This window comes from Stenella coeruleoalba, assembly GCF_951394435.1.
Source record: "Stenella coeruleoalba genome assembly, chromosome: 19".
Lineage (NCBI taxonomy): Eukaryota > Metazoa > Chordata > Mammalia > Artiodactyla > Delphinidae > Stenella > Stenella coeruleoalba.
The window spans coordinates 13,725,167-13,744,478 of record NC_137165.1 but is presented as its reverse complement, the minus strand read 5'-3'; the positions used below and the strand labels follow the sequence as shown (position 1 = coordinate 13,744,478).

General features: G+C 53.3%; 1 protein-coding gene across 2 annotated transcripts; it reads right to left on the bottom strand.

Moving 5' to 3' along the window:
* INPP5K (inositol polyphosphate-5-phosphatase K) lies at positions 1-19,288 on the bottom strand. Of its 2 annotated transcripts, XM_079905364.1 has the most exons (12): positions 19,030-19,288; positions 17,119-17,226; positions 16,679-16,787; positions 13,415-13,531; positions 12,889-13,064; positions 12,203-12,314; positions 11,389-11,498; positions 3,150-3,336; positions 2,144-2,281; positions 1,790-1,873; positions 1,516-1,620; positions 1-1,324 (listed from the first exon to the last, which is right to left on the bottom strand). In XM_079905364.1, exons 1-12 carry the CDS (start codon positions 19,083-19,085, stop codon positions 1,265-1,267), a joined length of 1,362 nt encoding a protein of 453 aa, XP_079761490.1. In that variant the 5' UTR covers positions 19,086-19,288; the 3' UTR covers positions 1-1,264. The 2 variants fall into 2 exon arrangements, with proteins under 2 accessions (XP_079761490.1, XP_079761491.1); XM_079905365.1 differs by lacking the exons at positions 11,389-11,498; positions 12,203-12,314.
* Positions 19,289-19,312: the final 24 nt, after the last annotated feature.

Below are 19,312 nucleotides of genomic sequence, written 5' to 3'. Positions count from 1 at the left end.
TTTCTAATTATCCTCCAATACAACAGCCACAGAACACAGATGGCCATGGCCTGCTAGAAGCCAAAGGGATAGTTCCTGATGGCTCCCAGGGTGAAGTAGGAATGCAGAGCAACTGGAGTGTCCCCCAGTCTCAGGTCATAGGTTGGGCGTTAATAGTCACAGAGCAGGCTCCCTGAGGTGTCTTCTCCTTGGAAACAGGATGTAGCGTCAACGGCGGCTGGAGGCAAATGGTGGGAGTGGGGCTGGGCCGTGTCCACACAGCATCTGGAGAATGCTCTCTGAAGACCCCTGGGCCAGATTCTCCAGAACATCTTGATTCTGACTCTGCTCTCCGCCTGCCCCCACTTCTAGGTCCCAGAGTGGTCTAGACAAAGGGCAGGTTTCTGGCCTGTGATGGCAGGCGAGGGTAGGGGAAGACGACCTGGATGGGGCAAGGACGACCCTGGAAAAGTCTGTGGCCGTAGGTCCTCTACCACCTTCCAGCCCTTCACAAGAGGGCAGGTTGGGGGCATGGAGCCTGACCCACTAGCAGAAGCGAACCTGGGTCCAATCTTCTGCTCAGACCCTGGGACTTCCTGAGTTGGACTCCTTGGGCAGGCGGTGGGGGTGGGGGTGGGGTGGGCTGCTGGCAGAAGGACACACATCAGCCTGCCCACAACCCCTACAGAAGAGCCTGGGCGGAGGGCTCCTCCATCCTGCCTACTTAGTCACCTGCTTCTGCTGAAAGCAGGGATCCCAGATCCTCTGCCCACCCCTCAGGGGGACAGGCGACGAGATGCCAAGACTCCTGGAACCCAGTGCTATGTGGGCCAACCAGTCTCTGCAGCCTGTACAAATGGGAGCATCTCCCCCTCCCAGGCAGCCTAAGGCCCAGGGTGGCGTGACAAAGAATGCAGGCCTGTGCCAGATGGGGCATGTGCCTGGCAGGCCTGCTGGGGCGGGACTGGAAGTGTGTGTGGGGGAAATCAAGAAACGAGACGCGAGCCGGAGGGTCCTTCCCACACCCAGTGGACTGTGTAGATCTTCACTGTTGACAAACTAGCTGGTTTCACTCACACCTCAGCAACAAAAACCTGTATTTAAGGGGCCGATTCCAGAGATCTGGACTGGAGAGAGCAAAGGAGTGTGGCTAGAGGTCCCCCTGGGAGGTGGAGGATACCGCTGCCTCCTCAGGGGGCTGGGCTGGGCCCCCAGCACTCCTGGCAGTGGTAGGCAGAGCTGGCTGCCAGCTCCAGCCTCCGCCCTGGATTCACTCTATCCCGGCTCAGATCTGTGGTTGGGCTTCATCCAGGGGGCCCTCCGCCAAGAAGGAGCGAGGCTGGATCTGCAGGGGTAAAACAAGCAGTGAGCGGAAGGGGCGAGGGCAGGCTGCACTCCGTGCCTTCTGTCTCCCCCGTCCCCCAAAGGCTTCGGCTCCATGGTAGGGGTCGGCTCCTCGGCCCGTGACCTCAGGGAACCGGTGATGGGCTCAAGTCTTCTGGGCTACCCTTCCTCTTACCCACCAGCATCCATTACCTTGAAGGGTGTGCTTATCCCCACCACAGAATGTAGGTTGTTGCTATAGTAAAAAAGGAGAAACTGATCCTCAGTCTCTCGGATGTCACTAATGTCGATGTACACCTGGAGGGAAGGACAGACGGAAGTGGATCAGCTCCATGGCCCCAGGCCCCATTCAGCTCTCAGCGACTAGGTATCCAGCTCTCTGTTCCTTCCAGAAGACAGGGGAGAGGTCAGACAAGCCCCCCTGCTGGAGATGTGGAATACCTATCTCAGGAAAGGGGGCAGGTACCTGGTTCAGCCCGTCGCTGAAGGAGACCTGGTTGTCCCTGACCCAGACATACGACACGTAGTCATTAATGTGGCGCAGCCCCACCTGTGGGAGGGGGGATCAGGCAGGTGGTCAGTGGTCTGGGAGGACACGGGACCCATGTCAAGTCCTACGGAGAGGATGGTCTCATTTCTAAGGCTGGCCATCATACCACCTGCCTCTTCCCCTTCACTGCTAGCCCCTCGATGGGCAAGGACCCTTGGGGTGGATGAGGGTAGCTCTGCAGTCTCTGTGCCCAACTCCCATGAGCACTCAGAATAGATAAACCGGTGGGGGGGTGCGACTGATGGGCTCCCTGCCCGCCTGCCACGTCACCTTGTACAGGCCAATCCAGTCCCAGGGGCTGCTGAGGAAGTCTGCGGTCAGGGAGTAGCTGATCAGCATGTCGCTCTCCGCGGTGCACGGGCTCTCGGGCAGCAGGGTGATCAGTGGGGCAGACACCAATGGCTTCAGCTACACACAGGGGCGGGAAGGGGTTGAAGTCCCACAGCATCATTCCCTTCCCTGAGACGAATGTCCTTACTGTGCCCTTGCAACGGTCAGGGTCAGTGGGGAGGGATGGAGGGGCACCCACAGGTGAACTCTACTAGGCTGCCCTTAGAGTATCAGACCTTGGCTGGCCAGCTGGAAAGAAGGGCCAAAGGCTGATTGGGGATGGCTGGCCCTGCCAGGAGGACGAGACTGGGGGCCAGCTGGGTAATCAAGCAGAGAGCCAAGTGCTGAGCAACGTCGGGGTGGGGGAGATCAGGGGCGCCGCTGGCGGGTTGAAGAAAGAAGCCAAGGAGTTGCTCGCAGGCCCTTCACGGTTCCTGACCCAAAGGCCCAAATCCAATTTGGGGGCCTCTGGTGAGAACAGCTATAGGCATGTGAAGGGACACTGTGGTATAAAGACAGACAAACAGTAAGAGGGCAGCCAGCAGCTCAAAGGAGGTGAACACTGCCTTAGTCATGAGATGGCAAGATACAAGGATGGAGGGGGCTCCCTTTGCAACCTGAGCCCGATAGGTGTAGGACAAATGAAAGCAAGTCCTATTTCACATGGTAGGTAATAAGCATAATGGAACTCAGGAGCCCCAGGGGACAGTACTAAGAGGAAATGGAAACCTACTGACAAAGGGTTTGAACACATTTTTGACCGACAGAGCCATCAACAGCTCCTAAGAAGAGCTGGGATACCTGACCCGGGAGGAAAGGCAATCATGTCCTCCCACAGGTCTCCCCTGGGGCATCTGCTGACATGAGAGCCCAGGGCGGGAGGGTCTGGGGATGTGGCCCAGCATGGCTGCTCCTCTGCCGAGTGCTGGGCAGCCCAGAAATTTACCTCCAAGTCAAAGGTGCTGGTGACAGGCTTATGGTCACTGACGCTGTACAGCATGTGGCTGACGTAGCTCCTCAGAAACAGGGTGAAGTGGGGGGCTGACAGCGTCGGGGTGTGGATGGCGGCCTGGGGCTGCCGCTTCAGCCTCCACAGGATGCGGTCGGTCCACGCGGGCTTGCGCTTTTTCTCACTGGGGGTGGGAGGAGAGGAAGAATGGGGAGAGAAGGGGTGGCAGGTGAGCAGGAAGGGACCCACGAGCTTGCTGGATGCCCTAACACCAGGGCCTGTCAGCAGTCACGAGATCACCCTGGGCCAGAGCTGGAGATCAGCATGGCAGCAGGCAGGAGGGTGTCCAATGGAACCAAAAGTATGCTGGCCTTTGTCAGACTTAGCCAAGGACCCTCAGTAGACTAGAGGGTCACAATCAAATCGTGACTCAGAAACATCCCGTTTAAGCCTTTCTTAGTTCTTGAACAAAAGCAGCAGAACATCAAAGAAGCTGAGGTTTGGAATTTGGAGTGAGACAGACCTGAGCTGGAATTTGGCCTCCCCCATACTAAAGACCCGACCTTAGGGAAGGAAAGGGAAGCATTTAGGGAACGCTCACTACATGCCGGCAACCAGAACTATTTATTTCACGCTTCACAAGTGGAGAAAATGAGTCTTGGAGGGGAAGTAACTTTCCCAAAGTCACACAGCCACTGAGTGGTAGAGCCAGGACTCAAGGCCAGGCAGCATGACCACAGAGCATGTGCCCTTAATCACCAGGCCAACCCCTCTTAGGCCTCAGCTTCCTCATCTGTAGAAAGGAGATAATAGCAGTTATGTCATAGGGTTGCTGAGATGATTAAATGAGATGAAACACAAAAAATGTTTAGCACCACGCTTCGTACAACATAAACTCTGCATATACTGGCTAGCGTGATGCTTTGTTCTCAAGAGTCAAGACCTCCCACCCGTTCTTTACTCACCAGCTTCCCTGACGGGCATAAGAGAGACCATATAGCCTGGTCAGATGATTCGCTGCTGTAAAACCTTTAAGGAGTCTTCACTGCTTCCAAAATAAAGCTCAAGTCTCCAAATGTGGCTTTCAAGGTGCACAGGAGCCTGACACCCCTTGTGCTACCTTATCTCCCTCCTCTGCCCCAGACCCACCTCACCATGGTGAATCTCTCAAGCCTCTGGGCCTCTACTCTTACAGCTTTTGCTATCTATAACTCCCTTTGTCACAGGGAGAGGCCCAGTTCCAGTGCTGTTTTTGTCATAAAGCTGTCACTGACCTCTCTGCTTCCAAAGCATTCTACATAAGTACATCTCCTATTACAGTATATTGTAGTTCACTGTTTCCCAGTCAGCCTGTCAGTTAGTGTGTGAGCTTGGAAGGTAAGGACGGACTCTTGGTGTCTCCTGTGTATCCTCAGCATTAGCACAGAGCCTGTCATGCAGTAGGTACTCAAGAAGTGCTCGTGAAACCCAAAGAATTAAAAAAAAAAAAAACCCAAGCTCATTCTCTTTCCTCAAAAATGCCCACCTAGGGACTTCCCTGGTGGCGCACTGGATAAGAATCCTCCTGCCAATGCAGGGGACACGGGTTCGATCCCTGGTCCACGAAGATCCCACATGCCGCGAGCAGCTAAGCCCGTGTGCCACAACTACTGAGCCTGTGCTCTAGAGCCCGCGGGCCACAACTACTGAAGCCCGCGTGCCTAGAGCCTGTGCGCCGCAACAAGAGAAGCCACCCCAATGAGAAGCCTGTGCACCGCAACGAAGAGTGGCCCCCACTCGCCGCAACCAGAGAAAGCCTGCACGCAGCAACAAAGACCCAATGCAGCCAAAAATAAATAAAATTAAATCTTAAAAAATAAATAAAATGGTTTAAAAAAGTGAAAAATGTATTTTTAAAAAATGCCCATTTATCCCAAAAAATGTCCACTTAATCATTTTTTAAAATTATTTATTTTATTTTTATTTATTTTTGGCTGCATTGGGTCTTCGTTGCTGTGCGCGGGCGTTCTCTAGTTGCGGCGAGCAGGGGCTACTCTTCGTCGCGGTGCGCGGGCTTCTCATTGCGGTGGCTTCTCTTGTTGCGGAGCACAGGCTCTAGGCACGTGGGCTTCAGTAGTTGTGGCTCACGGGCTCTAGAGCACAGGCTCAGTAGTTGTGGCACACGGGCTTAGTTGCTCCACAGCATGTGGGATCTTCGTGGACCAGGGCTCGAACCCATGTCCCCTGCACTGGCAGGCGGATTCTTAACCACTGCGCCACCAGGGAAGCCCTGCCCACCTAATCTTAACATATACAGTTTCATATGCTTATAATCAGTTTGAAATTCTATTTTTGTCTTCTGCTTTATTCACTTACTATTTTAAACAAACCTTTCTGGTATACTTCCATCACTTCAATAGCAATATGGTTTTCCAGCAATAGAGGCAGAATGGTGCCTCGGTGGTGAACTGACTCTAGTATCAGAGACCAGTTGGGGGAAGGTTTTGCCCCTGTTAATTAAGAGCTATGCGGTTCCAGGTTAGTGAATCTGGGGAGTGGTGCCCTTGGAGAGGGCACGGAAGCTCCTTCCCCTTCCCCATACCTTGTCCTACACAGCTCTTCCATCTGCCTGCTTCTGAGTTATATCCTTTTACAACAAACCAGTAACTTAGTTTAAAAAAAAGCTCTGCCCTTGGGCAAGTGACTTCATCACTCCAAACCTCAGTTTCTTCCACTCTTAAGATGGGGTGATAACAGTGCTTACTTCAAAGAAACACTGTCGAGGGAGTGGTCAAGAAGTGGGAACTGGCTAAACCACCTCTGCTCGGGGCTCCTGGGTTGTTTGAATCTTTCACTCTTCTGAGAAGTGTTCAGGGGATAATCGGAATGTGGTATTCCCATCCCAGAGACAACAGACACTCAATCTCCAAACCAATCTTGGACATTCAGTGCCTAGCAATTCTTAAAACTTGGTAATGAACCACATGAATGTACCACTCTCCCTTTCAAAGCATCCTCCCCGCCTCCACTTCCCTATTATGGTCAAGAGCCCATACTTGCTGTCCCGTCAGGATCCTCCCCAAGTCCTGACCACAGCCTGACTCTCCTTCCCCCTCAGTACCTCAGCTTGGCTCTGCTTCCTCCTTGGGACTTCAGCCTGTCTCCCTTTCCTCCTTTTCCATGGACCGGTCCACACTCATCACTGCGCACCTGTATTGTTCATTCTTTCAGTGAGCTTTACTGAGCCCTTATTATACGCCAGGCAACTGGGGATCTGCTAAATGGGATTGTCAAAGTCGTTGACGAGCTCGTTTAACAAACAAGAGGAACAAATAAGCAAAATAAATATGTACCAACTAAATATTATACATTTCCCCCAGTTCTCTATTCCTAATAATAACTAAACACGGGGTCCTTCTGTGCATCAGACTGTTCCAATCCTTCCAACACTGGAAGAATGCCACGGGTCACATTTTCCTTCTCCAGGACACTGAAGTTGAGCGAGGTCACCCTATGCAGGTGGGAGCTGGGTGCCTGCCCACGCTGCTGACTAGAGAGTCAGTGCTCCTTCCACTGCACCCGTCTCCTCCAGCTTGCCAGTGGTGGCCGATTCCCACTGTGTGTCACCAGAGCCGGGTCTCACTAATGCTTTTTTTTTAAAATAAATTTATTTACTTATTTATTTTATTTTTGGTCATGTTGGGCCTTCATTGCTGCGAGCAGGGGCTACTCTTCGTTGCGGAGTATGGGCTGTAGGCATAGGCGTGCGGGCTTCAGTAGTTGTGGCTCGCGGGCTCTAGAGCACAGGCTCAGTAGTTGTGGCGCACAGGTTTAGTCGCTCCGTGGCACGTGGCATCTTCCTGGACCAGGGCTTGAACCTGTGTCCCCTGCATTGGCAGGCGGATACTTAACCATTGCGCCACCAGGCAAGTCCCATCACTAATGCTTTTTTTGGCTGAATGGTCGTGACTGAGTACAAGAATTATATCTGGAGACTACAGGCACACCTCGTTTCCTTGTGCTTCGCTTTTCTTGTACTGCGCCGATATTGTGATTTTTACAAATTGAACGTTTGTGGCAACACTGCATCGAGCAAGACCATTAGCACAATTTTTCAAACAGCATTTGTTCCCTTCATGTCTCTGAGTCACATTTTGGTAGTTCTTATAATATTTCAAGCTTTTTCATTATTGTTGTAATTGTTACAGTGATCTGTGATCCTTGATGTTACTATTGCAAAAAAAATTACGACTTGCTGAAGGCTAAGATGATGGTTAGCATTTTTTTACCAATAAAGTATTTTTAAATTAAGGTATGTACATTTTTTTAGACATAATGCTATTGCACACTCAACAGACTACAGTATAGTGTAAACATAACTTTTTTTTTTTTTTTTTTTTTTTTTTGCGGTACGCGGGCCTCTCACTGCTGCGGCCTCTCCCGCCACAGAGCACAGGCTCTGGATGCCCAGGCCCAGCGGCCATGGCTCACAGGCCCAGCCGCTCCGCGGCATGTAGGATCTTCCCGGACCGGGGCACGAACTCGCGTCCCCTGCGTCGGCAGGCGGACTCCCAACCACTGCGCCACCAGGGAAGCCCAACTTTTTTTTTTAAACATAACTTTTTTATGTATCAGGAAACCAAAACATTTGTGTGACTCTCTTTATTGTGATATTCGCCTTACTGCGGTGGTCTGGAACCAAACCCGCAATATCTCTCAGGTATGCCTGTAGTATGTCTTTACTTTCTAAAAATTAAAACCAAGTAGCTCTGCAGGATTCTCCTGGCTTAAGAGCCTAGAAAACTTGAGCCAGTGTACTGACCCAAAAGTAGTGATGTGTTCCATTTTTGGGTCTGAGAGCACTTTTCCTTTCGGCTCCCTATAGATGGCTTCTAAGTGTCTCGCTGAACTCTGGACTCGAGCCTTGAATAGATTGATCATAACATCCTCTGCTCACTGCGTAGCAGAGAGGTGGACTGGGTTCCTGTCGACTGTAACAAAACCACTGCAATCCCTGACTTTAATAGGATTTCCTGCCCTCAGCCCTTTCACCCTCCCGTGTAATGGAGCTGACCTCGTTTCTCATTACATCTTGGCTCCGGGACGCTGCCGAGGCTGGGCAGAGCTCCGTACCATGCCCTGCATGCAGCTCAGTCCCTCTGTGCAGCGGGTCAACTCCACTCGAGATGCCTCTCAGCAGCGCTGCTGACTGATCAGAATGCCTGCGCTCCTTTCTGCCTCCCTGACAATAACTCTCATTGACTCCTCCTGGCTTCAGCTGCCCGCCTCCTTACCATTTGCTTTACCCTCCTTCGGCACTTCCACACAGAGTTCTGGAACCTTCTATGGGCCAACTCCTGGACTTGAGAGTGTTTATTTGGCTCTCTCACTCTGGGTGGGTCCCTCTGCTCCTTAAATACCTTATCTTTTCCTTTTGTCCTCTCAGGCTCCCAGTTTAAACATATGCCAGGCACTACGCTACACACCAGGGACGGTCATAAATCAGATCCAGTCTCTGTGCACTGGGCATTCATAGCACGGCAAGAAAGGCACACTGTGTCTTAAAAGCAACACTGAAAGCATGGTGTGTGCAAGGCTTGCAGGCAGCATAAGGGAAGGAGAGAACTCTCAGTGAAACGGGCAAGGGTCAGGAAAGGCTTTTCAGATGGTTCAGATGATGTCTGAACTGGGCTTTCAGGACGAATAACAGCCTGATCAGACAGGAATGTTTCTGTTCACTATGTGGGGCTCGGCCCTGCCCACCGCAGGAGCTCCCAGCTGGGAATATTTGAGTTACGATGTCCCCCCATAAGGCCCCCTGTTCCTGTCCAGACATTCCTTCATTTCCTGGGCTCCAGGCAAAGGAACTGGATTCACACAGACTCCAGTTCAAATTCCTGCTCCGTCACTTACTCTGTTACTACCTTACTTAGATCTTCTGAGACACAGTTTCCTTATATGTAAAAAGTCAGTATCAATGGAGCCTACCTAATGAAGATACAGCATGAATGAAGTGAAGTGATGCGGGCAAAGCACTCTGCACAATGCCTGGCCCATGGTCAGCACTCAATAATGTCAGTCACAATGTGGATTATACCTATTATGTGGAAATAATATCTGCCTTCTCCTTAACGAGGCTTTGCTATCCCAATCCTGCCCTCCTTTCTGCTGCTGCTGGCAAGACTGGCTGTGAACCCAGAGGCACTGTGGGCTAGAGGAAGGCATCGTGGGCAACACAGTCCAGAGAATTGGGTCTGAGCCCCAGCTCCGCCATCGCTAGCTGAGCCACCTGGGTAAGACCTTGAACATCTCTGAGCCTCTCTAGGCCATCTCAGTAACTTCCAGTCTCCTGCTGATTTCCCTCCCATAACCAGGGATGTGGGCACAGGGACACCTGGCCATACGGTCTGTCAGCAGCTCTCTTCCTGCTGGCAAGTGAGGTTTTGAAGTCAACTGGTAGAGGTCCCAGCCCCCAAGGCCCCAGCCTGTCCCACTGAGGCCTGACAATTTCCACAGTGACTCCATTGGACCTTCATTTCCAATGGATGGCTGGGGAGACTGTCAGCTGTGGACCCGGCCAGCAGGCCAGCTGGAGCCTGACCTCCTCCCTTCTTTCTGGCTTATACTGTAGCTCAGGCTGGACCCTGTTTCCAGCATTCGTGCCCTCTTCTTGTGTGCACTGCCCTGGCTGTGACCCCACTCTGTCTTGCTCCACACACCTGAAATGGCTCATGCTCTCCCCCTTGCTTGGTGGGGACATCGTGGCTCTGCCACACGGCTTCCAGCACTGGGCCAGCAGCTCTTCCTTCCACCCCAGGCTGGCTGTGGACATACCTACTCACCTGCTAAATCCCAGAGGCCTGCGCCGCCCTGGAGGCGCCTCCTACCTCCCTCATAAGACAGTGTTGCTAGGGGAATACGTGAAGGAGCTGCTCCAGCTGAAACAAAGAGCCTCATAACATGTAGGGGATTCTTTTTCTTCAAAGAGATGAGGATCCTTGCCCTAAATTGGGCCAGGGACCTCTTGCCAGAGCTACTTTTGCCCCTCTGCCTAAGCCTAAGGTTTTGGTGGTCACTTAGTCCTTTCTCAGCTTCTGAGAAAAGTTTTCAGTAAAACTGCCACCTAAAGACACGAATCTAAAAATAACAATAGGGACTTCCCTGGTGGCGCAGTGGTTAAGAATACGCCTGCCAATGCAGGGCACACGGATTCGAGCCCTGGTCCGGGAAGATCCCACATACTGCGGAGCAACTAAGCCCGTGCGCCACAACTACTGAGCCTATGCTCTAGAGCCCACGAGCCACAGCTACTGAGCCCACGTGCCACAACTACTGAGCCCGAGCGCCTAGAGCCCGTGCTCCGCAACAAGAGCTGCCACCACAATGAGAAGCCCATGCACCGCAACAAAGAGTAGCCCCCCGCTCGCCGCAACTAGAGAAAGCCCGCTTGCAGCAACGAAGACCCAACACAGCCAAAGATAAATAATAAATAAATTTATAAAAAAATAAATGATAAAATAAAATAAAAATAACAACAGCAGTTATCACAGTGCTTACCGGGTGCCAGGCACTGGTCTGGGCACATGCAAGGTCTCATTTAATCTTCAGTCTCATGAAATAGGTATTGTTATCATCCCCGTTTTATAGATGACAAAATTGAGACTTAAATACCGTGTCCAAGGTCATACAGTTGATGAAGGGCAGAGCTGTGCTTCTAACTACCAGATGCACTATCTCTACATCGTTCCCCATTAACTGCTCCCCTGACAACTACTACTTCACCTTCCTAAATAGTACCCGACCCACTCACAGCTGGGGCAGGGCTATGTAATACCAGTAATTGGCTGAGCCAAGCTTTCTGCCCCCTGTCTGGGTAGGATCAGAAAGTCCTGGGACAACAGGGACAACATTCTGGGGCAGGGGTTCCCAGAATGCTGAAGTACAGTCCCCTCAAGTCAGCAATCAACTGTCTTCCCTCCCCTTTGGCTCTACCTGCCCTGACCCCAACCCCTATTCCTACCAGCAGTGTGTCTCCCCTTCCTGCTCTCTCTGCGGACAATCTGGGTCAGCTCCCACGGTCAGCATCTCACGAGGGGGGCGGGTGGTGCCACTCCTGAGAGGTGATGGCTGGATCTATTCCTGCTTCCCCGACACTTCTATTCGGAGGCAGCTCCCACTGCCACTAGGGCCAGCACGATCTGACTTCCCAGGCCCAGATCTGCGACAGGCTGATCCTCTCCTGGTGGAGCCCCCTCACCTGGTGTCATAGTTGCTGGAGTTCTTATCAAACTTGTAGGTGGGCGGGAAGAGCAGGGGGCCCTCCTGGAACTCCCGGAGCAGCGGGTCGTGTCTCTTGGCAATGCTGAGCTGGAGGGAAAGGCACAGTCCCATCTCCCAGCAGTCCTGCCCCAACAGCCTGGCACCACGCTCCAGTCAAGGGCTGGCACATGCCATCGCGGTGGGGCAAGAGTCAAACCCGGCCACTCCACCTCCTCACTGCCCCAGCGGCAGCCTCGGCACCCCAGCCCCCGGCGCCCTCACCCCCGGGAGATCAGCTGGATTCTTTTGCAAACATTACCCCACGGTCCCAGGGGAGGCAGCTGCCTGCCCTTTCCCAGTTCTTGGACTACAGGGACCAGGCTCTAAATTCCATCTCCCTGGCAGCCACCAGCAGACGTGTGTCAGAGGGGAGGCTGGGGTAGCCAGGGTACCCCAAAGGGGTGGTATCTCATCCTCTAGGAGGCAAGCCAGGCTGGGGGTGGGAAAGACAACAGGGACACAAGAGGGCTGGCGATGGTGCAGGGCCACAGCAGGCCGAAGCCCTTCTCGCTCCCTAATCTCATGCACACCCTGCGTCCTCGCTTCTCCAGCTGGAGACCGGGGCGGCCGGACAGGACTGGCTGCCCTACCCGCAGAGGTGAAGCCCTATTAGACCCCACCCTGCCTGGGAACAGGGACTCGGGCGGCCTGGGAAAGCAGAACAGGCACTAGAGAACCTCCCCACATCTCATGTTGACCTCCACCCACCACGGGCTCAGACCACCCTTCGCGGCCCTCCCCTCATCAGATACCTGATCCTTCTCCCACAGGTCACTGTAGCACCGATTTTTTATGGATTCCCGAACAAAGTGCAACCCAAAGTCCTCAATCCGAAAGTTCATGTCTCCAAACCAGAGAATGAGGCTTCAGAAAGAAAGGAAAGCAGGGGGCCTGAAGGTTTGTGACGAGGTCAGAAAAGGCAGGACCACAGGGGTTCTGGCCACTCACTGCAGGGCTGCGGGAGAGCAGAAAGCTCGAGAGGTGGGTGAGAAGATCAGGTGAAGACAAGAGCAGGGCCCAACGGGACTGTTCTCACGGCCCCCACCCCGCCACCATTTAAGCCGAAGAGATGAGCCCCAAGGGGCACGCGGCAAATATGGAGCAAGCTCTAGCCCTCCCTCCTCAACCAGGCACCAGGCAAGCCTGAGAACCAGCCCTTCCGGGGACCTCAGGAACCACGAGGTTCTTGACCTGGGATGTTCGGAAGTGCCCAGAGTTTCCAGGCAGGGCAGAGGGGCCAGGGAAAGGGAAGGTGTTCCAGACCTCAGGGAGGCAAAGCTGCATAGGAGAGCAGATGGGGTGTCAGGAAAGAGGCTGGGAGAGGGTGGGAGATGGGGCGGACTGCCTCCGGCTGGGGAGCAGTGACCGGGCAGAGCGTGCTTGCCTGGGCTGGCCTGGGGGAGAGGGCAGGGGCTGCAGTTCACAACGGCATGCTCACTCGTGGTCCAGGATGTTGGGGACATCCTGTGCCTCAAAATTCTGCATCTCCAGGATCCGGTCAAAGTGCTCCAGCCGCTGGTCATTGTTGGCCACGTGGGGGGGCAGGTGGCAGTTGACGATGCTGACATAGTAGCCGTAAAACTTCAGGAAGATTTTGACACCCCCTTTGTTCCCCTGGTAGGTGGGCAAAAGGGTGGGAAGCCATTCTAGGGGGGACACACCTCTCTTTCCCCATCCTAGACCTGAGGGCAGATGGTCTCACCTCCTGTAGGATCTCCCAGAGTCAGACACTCAGCTCCCAGAGTGGCCTCTCCATCCACAGAGCCCAGCTCATCCACCTGCCATCCTAGGGATGCTAAGCCCCCCTGAGGCGGGAAGGTGGCTATGCAGGGCACTGGCCTGGACAGAGTGCCAAGATTCATTTCACCCCCTTTTTCATTTGCCCAGCTCTAAAGCCCCCAGCCCTGCCCATCCCAGTGAGACGGCCCCCCAGCTCTTGACTCACACAACAGCTCAGTCCTTACCCAGTACCCGAAGAGGCCAGTGGGGGTGGATTTAGTAGAGAGGATCTGGATAAAGGGCAAATGCTGATACTTGGCAAAGATCAGTAAGAGAAGCCCCTGCATGCGGACACTGGAGACCTGCAGGACAGAGGGGCAATGGTCATTTGTGTCCCTCCAGGCCCTGTGCTGGGCGCTCTAGAGAGCCCTGATCCACATGGATGTCCTGCCCCAGGGGTCTATGGGATCTCTGCAGATGGAGTCTCAGCTACCAAATGATGCATTCTGGAAGCTAAGCAAGTTCCAGTTTCTGCTCCTGGGCTTGGGGGTGGAAGGCAGAGAAGACAAGGCTGCCAGGGACCCACTGCCATCAGGAAGTCACCGACTCCTCGGCCCTGGCCCAGGCACGGTCAGGTGCTCTTCTCCTCAGTGTCCTCCTGAGTTTCCATTGGGTACTGTGCGCCGGGGCTCAAAGAACTTCAAAGATGCTCTATGGGACAGTGGCTAAGGGCCAGATCTGGGTTCAAATCCCAGCTCGGGCTCTTAGTATTTGATACTGGGCAAGTCTCAGCCTATCTTCTCATTAATAAAGCAGGACTCTATCTCAAAGATGTTGGATTAACTGGCAGCTATTATTTTTTTGGTTTAGGGATTCTTGAAAGTAAACGCAGGGAAGAAGCATGAGAGAGCCTTCTAGGGTGCTGAAAATGTTCTGTATCTTGATTTGACCAGTGGTAACATGTTCTGCATATACATATAAAAATCCACCTGGGGACTTCCCTGGTGGTCCAGTGGTTAAGACTCTGAGCTTCCACTGCAGGGGGCACGGGTTCCAACCCTGGTCAAGGAACTAAGATTCCACATGCTGTGTGGCGTGGCCAAAAAAAAAAAAAAGAAAATCCATCAAACTGTAGACTTAATTTCTGTATACATTATAGCTCAGTGGAAAAAAATTAAGAAAATGCTACTGAAAAATAATATAGACTGTGGGCAGTTGGTGTGTACGAAGGCCACGCAAAGGGGATGAGAGCGAGCACAGAGGACGTGTGTTCACAGATTGGGGAGAGTAGCTACCGTCCACTGACACACTGCCTTGCTCATTTAATCTTCTAGCCAACCCTTCAAGGCAGCACCGAAGGACCGAGGCTCAAGGAGACTAAGGAACCAGTAGGACTACCTGGATATTCAAAGGACCAGGCCTGCCAAAATCCCTGCTCTCTGTGGCCGCGGAGGTGGGGTGGGAATGGGCCAGTGACCCTCTCTCTCAGCTGCAGGCTGTCTACACCCACCACCCGAGTAGCTATTTCCGGAGCATGAGGTGCAGAGGCCAAGGAGGAAATCCCCGGGTGGGGAGTGTGTACTGGGGCCTTCCAGGAATTATGAAACTTGATCCCACAGGCCAGGAGCTCTGGGACGGTGGAGGAGTCAAAGCAGGGGGAACCCCAAATCCAAGACCGAGGAAGGGAGGTGTGAGAAACTAGGGTTCGGCAGAGGTTGCTACAGATGTGTCCCCTGCCTCACTCTCCATCCCCGGTCTCGGTCTCTCCCCTTCGCATGCAAATATGACAATGGAAGTGGGCGAAGGGCTGGACTAAGAGGGACTGACTCCCAGGGAGCTGATAAAGATTCAGGAAGAGTTTCAAGCTGAATCTGAACCCATAGAGTGGGTTGGGGCGATGGGCTCTACCACAAAGGCACCAGCTCGCTTTGAGAAGCCGCAGGGAAGGGGGCGTGGTGCAGGGAGGATGGAGGTGGGGGTGGGGCTGTGGGGAAAGGCAGGAGGCTCGAGGGGAAGTTCCAGTGGAGGAAATGAAGTAGGAGGAGCTAAGGAAGGGACTAGAGGGAGGTGGCTGGGAGCCTAGGAGCCGGCCAAGGGGGTCAGCCCCAGGCTTCTCAACCCGTGGCTGGCAACTTCTGGCTAAGGAATAGGCTGCAGGCAGGGCTCGCCCTTCACCTCCACTCTCGGCCTGGGGAAGAAAGGTCATTTGCTTTGGGTGCCAGGCCCTCAGGCTGCTCTCCCAACCTTGGGAGGCCGCATGGATAGAATGAGCTGTGTCCATGCCGCAAGATGAGCTCACTTCCTTGGCTCAATTCCATCCTGCCAATCCCTTGCCAGTTAGCCAAGGTACAAGGAGGCCGCCAGTCTTGGAAAGGGAGTGGGTGGTGAGAGAGAAGCGGTTCTGCCCTCCGAGAAGGTCCAGCTCCAAGTCTGCAGCAAGAGGCCCGAGTGTGATGTGGAGGGAGCCAAGGGCTTGGGGGCTGGCATTTTTTAACCTCAGCAGCAGGACCAAAACCTTGTCTGCCATCCTCCTGGCTCTGCCCTCCTCGGGAGGACTCACAGCTCTTGCTTCAGCACCCTTAGGCAAACTAGGGTAACAGAATTAATTCTGAAGAAATCCAGTCACCCAGGGAAGGGAAGAAAGGAATTCTGGTATTTCCAGGAAGCATTGCTTCTTGGAGGTATTTTGAGTGGGAGTGTGTTTCATCCCTTGGCTGTGCAGGGCAGAAGGGTGAGATCCAGCAATCTAGAGCCTTCCTGTAGATCCTCCTATGGTCTAAAGATTCCCCAAAGAATACTGGCCCTACAGACTGAGAACCTTTTCCCGCCACACCTGTGTCCCCTCTCCTAACCTCTTCGCCCCTGAGAATTTGAGGTGCATATCCCTTATGATCAGAGGATACCCTCTGATACCAGCAGGCGAGTCGTGGGATACCTGTCAGCCTTAGAGATCATCAGTACAGCAATAAAGTGCAGAAGCCAAGAACATGGGTTATTAAGTTTGAAAGATCTGGATCTGAACCCCAGATATCCTGTGAAACCTCTGAGTCTTGGTTTTACCTGTATAATACCCATATTTCAAAAGAGTTAAGATTTTTAAATAACGCATATAAAGAGTTTGCTTATAATGCTTAACACCAAGTAAGCACTCGATAGATGGTGGCAGGTATTATGCTCTGAGATTTCAGGCTGGGCCTGAGAGTAGAGATTGGAGGCAGGGGGTGGGGTAGGCATTGAGGTGTTACTAAGCCCTGCTGCACCTCCCCAAGGAATTCTCCTAACCTGAAAAATATCAAGGTCTTAAACTAGCCCCTGGGGTTCCAGCTCAGCTCCAGCTACCTCTGAACACACAAGGCAGGCAGGAGCCCCAGGGAGCCACGTGCAACTGAGGTTTGGGCCTTTAAATAAAAGGGAAACAGCATGAAAGCTGGAGTGGGAGACCAAAGGACTAGGGATTAGTGATACGAGGTGAGACACATTTCCCAATGGCCCATGAACTTGTAAGTTACCTTGACGAAGCTCAGAGGGGAAAGCACATCCATGAAGAAACTGCTCCATGGGTCTTCAAAGGCAGTGTCAGAAAGGAGGCTCATGATCCCACAGTTCATTTCCTGCAAACTGCCCATCCCAGGTCAGAGGCTTCCCCCTGGCCCGGAGGGCGCTGCCTCTGCCGCAGACATTTAGCACTGCCCTCAGCCGACTTTCCAGCCTTGGGCTCTCATGACCATGGTCTCTCCCTCCCCTGGCTGTTGACTGCCAACCCCTTGCCATTGCTGATCCAGGACAACAGACACTGCCTGGCCCTGATGCAGGCTGAAAGCTCCTGGCCTTCAGACTCCAGAGTGAGGGCGTACAGGTTACAGCAGTTCCCCACAGGGACAACTTGGGACTGGTCAGCCTTACCTGATCTCAGATATAGGGATGCGTGATGGGCCCTGCAGACACCTACCCAATGACATACACGTCCAGATTCAGGTTCAGGTTGTTCAGCTGAAGCAGATCACTGAGGTCTGGAGGGGGTGCTGCAGAGGCCACGTTCCATGTCACGACATGTATGCTGAGAAGGGAAGCCATGGAGGAAGGAGGATGAGCCCTCATCCAGGTAACAGACAGGGGGCTGCGCCTGCTAACGGCTGCACCACAATCCGCTGTAGTCTGAATGGGAAACGTGTGTTTCTGCATCTGGTGGAGGGAATAGGGCCACTGAACTACAAGCCCTTCATCTTCACCTCTGTCCCCGAAGCAGGAAATTCCCACCCTGGATTGGCTCCTCCGTGCAGGCGTACAGCTCCCTACACCTGGCAGCACTGGTGCTGCTGACACTAGGAGAGCTGCCAAAGTGGGGCTGAAGGTTTCGGAGTCAGGCAAGGGAAGGGGTGTGGATGGGGTGGACCATCAGGAATTTATTAATTCCACCAGCCCTTCATCTATGGCTCAGTAAGCAACTTTCCGCCCCCACTCTTCAATCCACGGGATCCTACAACCACCAGAAAGATTCTGGAGGTTCAGTTTTCACCTTGTGAGAGGCCTTAGTACTGCAAGACGGGAATTTCAAAAATAACAGAGATAACAGCACCACATTTCCTTCCTCACTCATCTCTGGAGCACAACCAATTCTGCCAAGCATTTCAGAAGAGCCTAAGAAGATTCTAAATAACAGGTTTCTCAACATCTCTCTCAAGACTCTACCCTCTTTTGGGAAAAGTCATCAGTTGGATAACATCCACCTCAGCTTCACATAAACCCTAGGGAAACAACAGATCTAATCAGCAGCTCAGGGGATGGACAGACTTGCAAATCTCTTCATTTGAATAGTTACAGTAATGCTCCCAGGAAGCCCCCAGATTGTGCTGAGTACAGAACAGGCAGGGGCTACAAACCCTGCAGAGACCAAGAAGAACCACCAAGCCTCAGGTGAGTCCTAGGCACACCATAAGGAGGAGGACCTGTAACAGTGGAAGATGCAGAATGGGGGCAGAGGGCGGAAGGAAAGGGCAGGATGTCCTTAAACATCTTTTCTCCACCAGACCCTGTTCTTAGAGGTCCATGTTCTAAAGAGCACAAATTGAAGAAATTCTTGGCCAGCTTAAAGCAACTTCCTGCCCCTCCATATGAACATCAACAAAACAATACAATAACCACCTTCCCAGGCACTCAGCCAGAGGTTCCATGCTTCGTTTGTTTACGGTCTCCCCCTGCTGTCCAACGGAGGATTAAGAGGCAGCTCTTTTACTGTAAGGCTCCTTGTTTTCCCAAGGACCTGCTCTAAGTGGATGGAGAGCCAAAGCCGGGATTTCTTGTTCCCACTTTTAGGTCCCACGATTAGCAGCAAATCCTTGCATCGTGACCGGCACTAAGTTGGTGATTAGCGTTGTTCCTCGTTAAAGAACAAGCATGAGACCAGGCTATTATCACTTCACTAAAGGATCTTATCTAAATCTGATTTTGGGTTTCAGGAGGTCACAACGGGGTCAGGCAGACCCCATGATGTATGTGCTGATCCAAAGTAAGAACAAGGTTTCTACTCTAGAGCTAAGGGGAGAGTGCTTCGTTATGTTTTTAACTTCTAACAGCCCAACACTGCTGCCTCCTCCAGAACCCAACTGGGCCACCTGCTTGGGGCGTCCAAGTGGGCAAGAACTTGGTGGCCTGAGTTTGGAGGGGGCGCGGGGTTCGACCCAACACAGCCCTCTCGATACTGGCCTGGGAGAATGTGGGAGGCCTCTGAACCAGAAGCAGCCCTGTAGGTCTGGCCCCTTCTCTCCCAGTCTGGTTCTGCCCCAGACCCGCAGCCCCGATTGGGTCGGAGGCAGTGATCCCGCCCCGAGCAGGCCGGCCTGCCCGCAGTCGCCTTCCTCACCTGAGCGTCCTGACTCTCAGCTCGGTCTGTGGGTTCATGGCCGCCATCGTCCCCATGCGGTGGCCCGGCCGGCTCGCGTCTCCCCGCCGCAGCCTGTCCTGGCCCAATCTACCCCGCTCTGGCAGCAGGCGCCGCCGGCCAGCTCCCTCTCCCGATTGTTTTTCTTCCGGATTTAGACCCTCCGCTTCGGCTTCCGTAAGAGGCGGGGTCTGAGGGCACGGAGGGCTCTGGGTGGCGGGCTCGGGGGGAAGAGGCGGAACTCTTCAAGGAGCGCGAAACGGTG